Source organism: Medicago truncatula, chromosome 5 (assembly GCF_003473485.1).
Source record: "Medicago truncatula cultivar Jemalong A17 chromosome 5, MtrunA17r5.0-ANR, whole genome shotgun sequence".
Taxonomy (NCBI): Eukaryota; Viridiplantae; Streptophyta; class Magnoliopsida; order Fabales; family Fabaceae; genus Medicago; species Medicago truncatula.
The window spans coordinates 592712-603283 of record NC_053046.1 but is presented as its reverse complement, the minus strand read 5'-3'; the positions used below and the strand labels follow the sequence as shown (position 1 = coordinate 603283).

The 10572-nt window shown below is 32.8% G+C and overlaps 2 protein-coding genes across 2 annotated transcripts; both read right to left on the bottom strand.

Moving 5' to 3' along the window:
- Positions 1–4305: 4305 nt before the first annotated feature.
- Positions 4306–6214, bottom strand: LOC11437913 (uncharacterized GPI-anchored protein At3g06035). Its single transcript, XM_003610619.4, has 2 exons — positions 5998–6214; positions 4306–5226 (listed from the first exon to the last, which is right to left on the bottom strand). The coding sequence occupies exons 1-2, from the start codon at positions 6074–6076 to the stop codon at positions 4700–4702; spliced, it is 606 nt and encodes a 201-aa protein (XP_003610667.1). The 5' UTR covers positions 6077–6214; the 3' UTR covers positions 4306–4699.
- Positions 6215–7688: 1474 nt separating this feature from the next.
- LOC11442718 (F-box/FBD/LRR-repeat protein At3g14710) lies at positions 7689–9522 on the bottom strand. The gene is made up of 3 exons (XM_003610618.1): positions 8458–9522; positions 8164–8304; positions 7689–7967 (listed from the first exon to the last, which is right to left on the bottom strand). Exons 1-3 carry the CDS (start codon positions 9520–9522, stop codon positions 7689–7691), a joined length of 1485 nt encoding a protein of 494 aa, XP_003610666.1.
- Between the last annotated feature and the right edge of the window lie 1050 nt (positions 9523–10572).

The following is a 10572-nucleotide window of genomic DNA, read 5'->3' as shown; positions in this document are numbered from 1 at the left end:
TGTCACGGTTTTGTACTTTTTAAATCATATCCTATTAGGATTGATTTATTTTTGAGCTTATAAAAAATAGCTTATGCAAATAAATAAGTTTTTTATGTTAATTCATAAGTTTTCACTATCAAAATTTTTATCTTCATAAGTTTTTTTCTTCTTTACAAAATACCGACAAACTTATGAGTAAATATATAAAAACTTATTTATTTGCATAAACTATTTTGTATAACAAAAAAATAAACCAATCAAAACAGCCCTTTATTGATTATATGTTTTCTACTCATTGTCACTACTAACTTTGAAGCATACTCAAATTTGGAACAAGCTCTTTTTATAAGAATGCTCTATTGATCTACTTAATAGCAGACTTAGAGGCTATTTGTTTTCTAATTGTAGCTTCCGCTAAATCACGGTAAATGATGCATGATTTGAATTGTACAAAAGCTTAACCAAGCATAAGCTTATTCAAACACAATATTTCGTCATGAAAATACAACGTTAGCAAAAAATTCGAAGTTGATATTTTTAGGTGAATTGGATTTTGGTAAAATGACAACTATAAGCACACACTTTTTCAGAAAAACAAGTATCGCCTCTCCTAATCATTCATTTCATAATCAAAACAAAGGACAAATACATATGACATCTCAAAATCAAATAAAATACATATAAAATGTATACATGCCACTACCACATTGTTTCACAAAGAGAATAGGTACAAAAAAAATAAATTAAAATTACAATTTATGGACAATAAAAGAGAATAATAATAATTCTATACTACTAATAAATAATAAATAACATTAATTTCTCTCAAAATTCTTTTGAGTTGTAAAGTGGGAAAGATTTCTTTTGTTTACTTAGGCTTACCTATTGGCGGTAATCTGCGGCGTCTTAGCTTTTGGGACCCTATTGTGAATCGAATTCAAGCTAGACTTACGAGTTGGAATAGCCGATTTCTCTCTTTCGGTGGCCGCTTGGTACTTCTAAAATCTGTCTTGACCTCTCTGCCTGTCTATGCTCTTTGTTTCTTCAAAGCTCCATTATGTATAATCTCTTCCATTGAATCTCTATTGAATAATTTTTTTTGGGGAGGGAGTGAGGATCATAGAAAAATCACTTGGATATCTTAGAATACTTTGTGCTCTAAAAAGGAATATGGAGGTTTGAGGGTGAGACAGTTGAAGGAGTTTAACACTTCTATGTTAGGAAAGTGGTGTTGGAGGATGCTGGTTGATAGATGTGGTTTATGGTATAGGGTGTTAGTTGCCAGATATGGCGAATTAGATGGGAGGTTGGGCGCCAGAGTGGTTCTTGTTGGTGGAAGGAGGTGAGTTAGGGAAGCAGGTGGCGACATTGGTGGTAGTAGGTGGTTCGATGAGCATGTGTTGAGGAGGGTGGGTGACGGGAATGATGCATTGTTTTGGTATGATAGGTGGTTGGGAGGGATTTCTCTGTGTGATCGGTTTCGTCGACTGTTTGAATTAACTGAGAATAAGACCATCACAATGGCAAACTTGTTCTCTGTGAGTTCGGAGCATTGGGGGGATGTCTGGAGGTGGAGGCGTAGGCTATGGATGTGGGAGGAGGATATGTTAGAGGAGTGTAGGGCTTTACTTCTTGATGTTTCTTTGTATCCTAATGTTTCAGATAGATGAGTGTGGCTCCTAGACAACACAGGGGGCTATGCAGTCCGTGGTGCTTATGATTTATTAACAACTCAGGCAGCTCCGAATGCAATTTCAGCAATGGACTTGGTGTGGCAGAGTCAGGTTCCTTTGAAGGTTTCAGTCTTTGCATGGAGGCTTCTGCGTGATCGCCTTCCAACAAAGTCGAATTTGGCGGCTAAAGGGGTTATTCCTCATGATGCGACCTTGCGTGTGGTAGGCTGCGATCTTCCCGAATCGGCTCAACACCTCTTTCTGTTGTGTAACACTTTTGGATCGTTATGGGAGCTGGTGCGTGACTGGATTGGCTGTAGCGGGGCAGACACTAATAACATTTATAATCATTTATTGCAGTTTACTCTTTTGACAGAGGCAAGTAAAGCTAGACGCTCTTTCATGCAACTCATTTGGCTTTTGTGTGCTTGAGTTGTATGGAACGAACGTAATAATCGCCTCTTTAGAAATGTTGTTACTCCCATTCCTCTCTTATTAGACAAAGTTAAGATGTTGTCATTAGGTTGGTTGAAACCTAAAAAAACTACTTTTGTTTTTGGTACACAACAATGGTAGTCGTGCCCTTTTGTTTGTTTGGACATCGGCTAATGCGGGTGTTGAATATTTGTAACTTGGGTCCTCTTTGATCCTTTTTGGCTTGTTCAAAAAAAATTCTCTCAAATAAATAAATAACATTAATTAGGTTTCCAATTACATTTAGTAAAAAACTGATTTCTATTTTTTTCTTTCTTTAGGGGAAATGATTTCCATTTATACAAATTTCGTTTTCACGAGGATCTTAACTCCTAATTTAGTTCAAGTAATTCAATTTCATTCAAGAATTATTTAAACGATCATTTATTTCATTCAAGAATTATTTAACTGATCATTTGATTGTTTTCAACTTATAGTCCCTTCCCTGATGCCAAAAACCGTTCCCTTCATAAAATAATTCATAGATTAGACATAAAAAAAAAATATGGCTTAATAGCAATTTTCGTCCTCTAACTTTCATGAAGTTGCGATTTTGATCCTTAAAATTATATACGTATACAACAGCAAAAACATGTTTTTTTAATTTATTAAAAATCAATTATTTCATCCCAATGAGCCTAGGTAGGGACATAACATAATAATATATGCAGGGGCAAAATGTTCAAACCCCAGACACCTCATTTATTTTCCTTAAAAGGATAATTTACAGACACTAGACTATTTGACAAAAAAAAAATCAATTATTTCATCGTTACACACCCTTTAAAAATACTCAAAGTTAAATTTCAATTTTTGTTGTCAAATAGTCTATTGGCTAGAAATTCATAAGTGGGTGTTTAGGTTTGAACTTCGATCCTTACATATATTATGCAATGTCTATATCAGTAGAGCTATGCTCGCTTAAAAAATATTATTACATCTATTAAATTAAATTGGTTGCATTCATATTATCACCCATTGAAATAGCTAGACCGTGACTCGAGCACACGAGTGATATTTTTTGACAAAACTAAACGATATTCATTCATTCAAATTGATAGAGTACATCGATACTACATAATTTAAAGTCCCTATAAACAAAAAGATGATTCTATGAAAAACTCACAACATCCATGTTAATAGCATAAAACGGAAGATTGCTTATGCCGCCTGCAAATATGACTATATTTAAACTCTCCAGAATACTCATGTCTCTGTATCTACAACATTGTTGACATCAAAGTCATTAATTGAATTTTTTGCACTTGCACAAAGTTATACTTTCAAACATAAATCAAAACAAACAAAGTGATGCAAAGACGACGAAATCACAAAAACAAACGAAATAAGATTGAAAATATGTGAAAATCACTTTCCATTTGTTGAAGATTCAGTTGTGAGGTTGAAGTCCAACATGGTTAAAAAGGGATTACATGAAGATTAGGCAAAACATGGTAAGGTCAATGTTTTACTCTTTGTGAAAGGGTGGTTTCCCTATTTCTGTGAAGGTTTTCATTTGTGCAGTACACTTCAAATTTAAAATAGGCAAACATGGATTGGAATATCTTTCTTTGAACATTTATGTACTTATTATTGGTGAGGGTATTTTTATTCAAATTTGCAAATATGCATTCTAGACTATGCAATCAAAACACAAAACTCAACTCAAAACTCGTAACAGGTTAACATAATTTAATGTGAAGGAGATACAAGTTAAATTTACGGTCATGGCTCAAACATTTCAGTTACCTACAAGAGAATGCGGCAATGGTTAAAGGATGAATACGGCAAAATGAACGCTGTAACGAAAATGCAGCAGAGGGTCAAACTGTCTCCACCGAATCCTGACGACTTAATGGAATACGACTTAGAAGTTAGAATAGCTTGATGGATAAAATGGAATATGAACTAAGGTTCGTGGGCGAATGAGGATTGATTAGAGGAAGAAGATGACAATGAAAGAGTTTTGATCCAGCAACATAAAGAAGCATGCAACTCATTTCGATTTTAGAGCAGTGAAATCAGATTTTAAAGCCTTGTAGGAGTGCTATTGCGCTACCAGCTATGTCAAATTGACATGCGCTTGAACCTCGGCTAAACATTGCCTTTGAGAGCTGCTGTTAGAAACAGTGACACCATATTTGGATTTGAAACTGCACACTGGACAATCTCATCATCAAATAAGAAATGGAGTTTCCATTTTGAAATTAAAATACACGTGAATTGCCATCAATAGAACAATTTATTGTCTCAAGTTATGATTTAGAAAATTTAAAGATTTCAAACAAAAGAAAATCTTTTATGATAGTCATAACAATTACATTACCCTACATGAAAAAACAGCTTTTTTTTTTCCTTCTATTCTTCTTCTCTGGCATTTTACAGACACCGACAATATTGAAGTAACAATTATTCTACCATCCCTCTATGCTTCACTGAAAAACAATAGCAATCACTATTTGCAGTTTCCCGTTTCCCAGACAGTGATAGTATAAGATCTATATGGTAGCTTGGCCTACTTACCGACTATACTGCAATAAAAATGAGAACAGCGAACGGCATCCTCACGCTCAAAACAGGATAACGTTACCAACTAACAAGAGCAATGAGCAGTAAACCAATCCAATTTTGGTGATAAAGTTTTCACCATTAGAAGTCTCATCACCACTAGAACTCTCGGGAACAAAGCTTCCGTCAGAAGTGTTTGTGGTCAATACAACAACAATCCAATTATCTTCGGAACCAATCCCAATTCCAGTAAACTTTGAGTCATTAAGATTTTGCGAGTAAAGAGATTGCGTGAAATTAGAGAGGACAATGCTCGGAACAAGGCCAGGAACACAAGCAGGCATTACAGATCCATCCCTTGTGTTGGAAATATTTAAGTGGCATTTAGTTAAAAGGTCTTCATAGTTGGGGAACTGAGGCTCAGTACCTGGTATTGTGTTAGCACCTGTAGTATTTGTACAAGGTTTATTCTTGAACTGGTCAGCCAATTTTTCAGCAAAACAATTAGCATTTTCATTCTTTGTTAGCGATGTCAAGTTCAATGATGTGCGGTACATGTTGACTCCCTGATAAAGATCATCTTCCTCATCTGCAGGGGGATGTTAAGGTAAGTACAGATTCAAAATGTCAGGTTCAACGCACACGTGTTTATTAGTTTGTTTGATTTCTGCTTGAAAGAATTCCAACTTGTGCTTGATCCAGTTCACCAAGAGAGATAGATTCACTCAAGCTTAAGTTTGAGCTTTTTCAAACTAAAATTCAATCACACTATGACAATGTTTAAATAAACAACGTAATTAACCGCTTATAGCATAAACATTTACTAGATCAGTTGCTTTTATAACAGAAGATAAAATAAAGTCAAACTGTTTTCATATAAGCTATAAGTTTTCATAAGTTAAGTTACCCAGGAAAACTTATGGGAATAAGCTGAAAACAACATGTTATAAGTAGTTTTCATAAGCTCTCCTAAACAATCTTGTAAGTGTGTATCGCAATAGATAAACTCAAATAAGTCAATCCAATCAAGCTCAGTATCTATTTGTATGTTTATAAATTAATTCCAAATTCGCTGATCCTATCACTGTGTTGAATTACCTAACTTATAGTAAAAGTCTTTAAATGCATTATCCACAATGGATCTATCTAACTATAGCATGATGAACTTGAAATTTAAAAAAATCTTGTTAAGCAGCATTGAACATAAACAAGCTAGCAGATCTTTGAAGATAAACATGAAAATCTATAATAATAAAGCCTAAATAGTTTGGTTATGATATAATAAAGTGCTTAAATTCCCTATCAGATCTAGTTCTACATTTGGCTATTAATTAAAGAGATAGAGAGAGTAGTTACGTACCATGGTCACAGTGAACTGAGTGACTGAATAAGAGAATGGAAGAAAAGAAGAAAAGTACAGAGAAGCGTAAAAATGTCATTTGTTACTTCCAAGTTTGAAGAAGAAGAAGAAGAAGATACTTGATTTGAAAGAAAGTGGAAAGATGTTAAAGCTACATACTGTGTACCGCAAAAGTACCAAATAAATTTATTTAAGGACAGGAAACACTTGCTTGCACCGACAGTGTTTTGGTTGTGTTATAGGATATTACTCCCTCCGATCCTATAATAAAAGAATTTTGGGTCAACAAAAGTTGATGTATCTAGTTAAAAATTCAGTCCAAATACATTCACTTATGTTGACCTAAATTTCTCTTATAAATAGGACCGGAGGTAGTATTATTTTTGGTTTGGTTTTGTTTTGTTTTGATAGTCATAGCAAACAAATAGAGAAATGATATTTTTACAACTATTTTGTGATAACTTTTAAACAATTTTCTCTCTCATACTCATATTATATTCTTATTCTCTCTTCCTTTTTCTCTCTCCTTTGTTTTTGACCAATGAAAAGAGAGAGAAAGAAGGTTGTCAAAAATCTTGTACCAAATGATTGTTCAAATATCATTGCTCAAAAAACAAATATATATATTAAAAAACTATTTGAAGCACAAGATGTGCTAAGAAAAAGAATATGGAAGATAAAAAAAACCAAAACAAAATCGAAGCAAATGACCTCTTAAACACCAAAGCAAACACATACTAAGTCATCAATGATTCAAATTATAGAAAAAGTTAGGAACGCTGACCCTAAGCCGCCACCACATCAAAATTTTAATGGGATTAATTAGTCGTTTCTTTGTGATCAAAGATCCTATTATAAATATAATATTGTATACACAAGTCATCCAAAACATGTGTAATAAAGCACAAAAACTGCTTCCAACCCTTAATAAGTTCATTGACCTAAAGAGCGTGTAAAGAAGGAAGTTGATTATGTATGTAACCCACACCTTATACATCACAATTTTAAGATTTCTTTCCACACATTTTCAAATGTATCACAATCAACAAGAATACGTTGAGCCTTTTATTATTAAACAAACACCAAGTAAAAACTAAAAGAGACGCCTTTAAATGGACTAGTTTGTTCCAAATTAACTCCGTAAAACTGAAATCCTCTTGGTTTGGGCATTACATGGTTGTTCCTTGCGGACACGTGTTTGCATTGTATAGCCTGTTCCTTGAGGAACGGTGATGTTATGCAAACCTTTAACCATTGTTTAGTATTTTTATTGTTTTTTTTTTTTTTGTTGCTGGGAAGGTTGTCGTAGATATATGAGACCTTTTTTGTTGTTTCCCTTTGTTGGCGTGCTTGAATCTCTTGTGTGAGTGTTGCATTATTGAATAATATTTTGCCGATTAAAAAAGAAAAGTATTTTATTGAACAACTATTTTGATGGAAATATGGCATGATAGTAGAGATCTCACATTAATGAAACAGAATAAGCTAACATTACAATGTTATAGATTTTATAAAATAGATGTTGCCCTATTTCATTTGATTATTTCACCTTATACTATCAAGCCAAATATACCAAAAACAAACTAAACATACATGCGACCTAATGCAAATCACTGTAATGTAAGCTAATCCTTCAAAGGTGGACTTGCCCACAAATTCTAGCATACTATAATACCACTTGCTTCTGTAAGCTAATCATATGAAAATTCAAGAAGATATTCAGGAATGAAATTATAAAATGATTGCAGCTTCTCCTTAATTTCTTCCACAACCTCGTCTTTGTCCACGACTTGGCTAGCAATGGAGAAGCACATCTTCTCCAAGAACTTACAATTATCCAAAAAATATTTAGCTAAAGATAACTCAAGATCCTCCCCAATAACTTGTTCAAATTTCACAACATGGAGAAAAGCCAAACGCTTGGGCACATCAGCAGAACTCAAAAGCTCTTCCCCAAAATCACATATTTCCTAACCATTAATAATAAAAGAAATACCAAATAAGACTCTTACAAAGCAAACAAATTACCAGTAAGAAGTCACAAACAGGACCTTACTAAGACTTTTATACGAAATGAAGCTTGTATTATGAATATAATGCAGCCAAAGTAAAGTAAATTAAAGTAATGTATTTTATCAAACACTAGTAATATAAGTAATTACGAACCTTGAGAACAAGTGTCTCGAGAACCGGTGCCTTTTGAAGCAAGGTTAAGAGAATATCAACACTAACGAAGCCAACCTCCAAATGGGTCAACATTGGAAATACACATAGCTTTTTTGGTAGCATCTTTTTCAGATCCAGAACCTGGAATGGATGACACAACGAAACTGATTTATATTACAACAAAAGGATTAAACTCATAAATATTTATCCTACTTGTGATACATTATTATAAAAATAAATTACTTCAAGATCATGACATTCATTGTTAAAAACACTAAAGAATAATATACTTACCTTTGATGACTCGAATTTGATAGATTTTGAGTGACTGAATTCACCAAGAAGTGCAGCAGCATGGAAATCTGACATATAACTTACAAAGTGTTGGCTCTCATATAAATTGATTTTAGCTGAAGCATGGCATGGGGACTTAATTATAATGTTTTGTGATATATCAAAACCGCAAAAACTGAATTCTTTCAGATCCTCAGAATCAGGGAAGCAGATAAATGATTTGTCACGTTTACAAGGAACACCGACGCTATGTTCGATTGAAATGCTTTCAAGTAGAGGCGCGTATATCATAACCAAAGATGTATCAACAAACCAAGCGCAGTTTTTAGCCTCAAATTTTGTTAGGAGAGGGAATTCAAGATGAACATTGCGCCAAGATTTGGGTGAGTCGGTGTTAAAGTTGATTCCACACAAGTTGAGAATTTTCAAGTTTCGAAATACAATATATTTGCTGGGAGCGGGAACATCAACGGAATTAAAAGAATTTCGAAGCAATTTCAATTCTTCATCGTACATAGGAACATTAATAAAGGAAATGGAATCAGTAAGCAACTCCAATTCTTCTAACAACAAAAAGTTATTGAAAAGAGAATGAGAAGCGAGAACGGAGAATGGGATTTGAAAAAAAGAATGGATTTGAAGAATTTTAACTCTCCGCTTAAAGATGTTTGATAACCATGAATCTAGAAGAGACCAATTATACAAAGTAAAGAGGAAAAGAGAAACGTGATCCATGGCTAAACTATCGTTAAGAAGAAGCGCTCTGTCAACAAAGGTGGAAAAATTCTGCATTCTTTTAAGCCTGATAGTGAAATCAAAAGAAAGTTGATAATCATGTAAGGAGAGTTTGGTGATGGAAGTCCAACGACGTTCCCATTTTTTGGATAAGATGGAGGTGCGAATAGCATCTTTGGTTGGTACGAAACTGAGAATGTGAGTTATCACTGGTTCAGGAAGCATGTTGGAGATTGTGTCTTCAACTGCATTTGCATTTGCGATTTTGGTGATTTTGGAAGGCTTTTTGGTTGGTCTGGTGAAGGCAGTGATGGGTAAATCAGACTCCATGATTGAGTTGAGTTGAGATCCGAGGAGTGGAGATGGTAGGAAGCGGGAAATTAGGGTTTATGAGGGATGAGTTACAAATCAAAGTACGGGTATTATATATATAACAACAATTATTTTCTTACATTCATTCAATAATTTATGTATTTTATTAGTAATATATACTAGATACATCAATTATACGATAAACATGAGAAAAAGAATATTCTTTTGTGTGTAAGAATAAATTTTGATTATTCCTTATTATATTTCTTTTTCTTTTTAGTCAAGATATTTTATTTTCTCTATTACATCATATCTTTTTTTGATTTTTTTTTTTTAAATTTCCTTAATATATTTCTTTTTCTTTTTCTTTTTGGTCAAGACATTTCATTTACTTTATTACATCATATCAATTTTTTATTTTTTGTTTAATTTCCTTAATATATTTCTTTTTCTTATTCTTTTTGGTCAAGACATTTCATTTTCTTTATTACATCATATCTATTTTTGATTTTTTTTTTAAATTAAAGAATACTAATAGATATTTTATGGTTGATTCTTAATAAAAAAAAAAGACATTTTATTGCTTTTTTATGAATGAATGTATTTTTTAATGTGGTAAAATAAAAATTAGGTGCTCATGTTATAGGGTGGAGATGAAATTATCTGAATGGAATTTAAATATATTTTTCCCAATATAAAAATATATTGTTTTTTAATGTTGTTGTGAAGCTAAGGATCAAATATACATCTAACTTTTTTACTTATATTTATAATTAGATTAGATAAGTACCACACAAGTTATAAATGAAAGGAATATAGATTAATTCTTTGACCAAATTAATCAAATTGACCATTAGTTGATTCTTATTATAAAAAACGAAAAGTAAAAAATAGTTATTTGAAAGTGAGGCACATAGTATTAACCCAAGACTATACAATAATTCAAAACACCCAAAAAAGACTAATTAAAAAAATATAATTAATCTTTTATTGAAAATTGAAAATGTCAATTGATGTTGGATATTATTTTGGAGTAAATGGTCACTATGATCATATCACAAAGGTCCC

Excerpts from the sequence above, each read along its gene's own strand:
- LOC11437913 (XM_003610619.4), bottom strand. The coding sequence starts at position 6,076 with ATGACATTTTTACGCTTCTCTGTACTTTTCTTCTTTTCTTCCATTCTC. Across the intron at positions 5,227-5,997 it reads CTCAGTTCACTGTGACCATG|ATGAGGAAGATGATCTTTAT; the intron begins GTACGTAACTAC and ends ATCCCCCTGCAG.
- LOC11442718 (XM_003610618.1), bottom strand. The coding sequence starts at position 9,522 with ATGGAGTCTGATTTACCCATCACTGCCTTCACCAGACCAACCAAAAAG. Across the intron at positions 8,305-8,457 it reads TCAAATTCGAGTCATCAAAG|GTTCTGGATCTGAAAAAGAT; the intron begins GTAAGTATATTA and ends CATCCATTCCAG. Across the intron at positions 7,968-8,163 it reads TCGAGACACTTGTTCTCAAG|GAAATATGTGATTTTGGGGA; the intron begins GTTCGTAATTAC and ends ATTAATGGTTAG.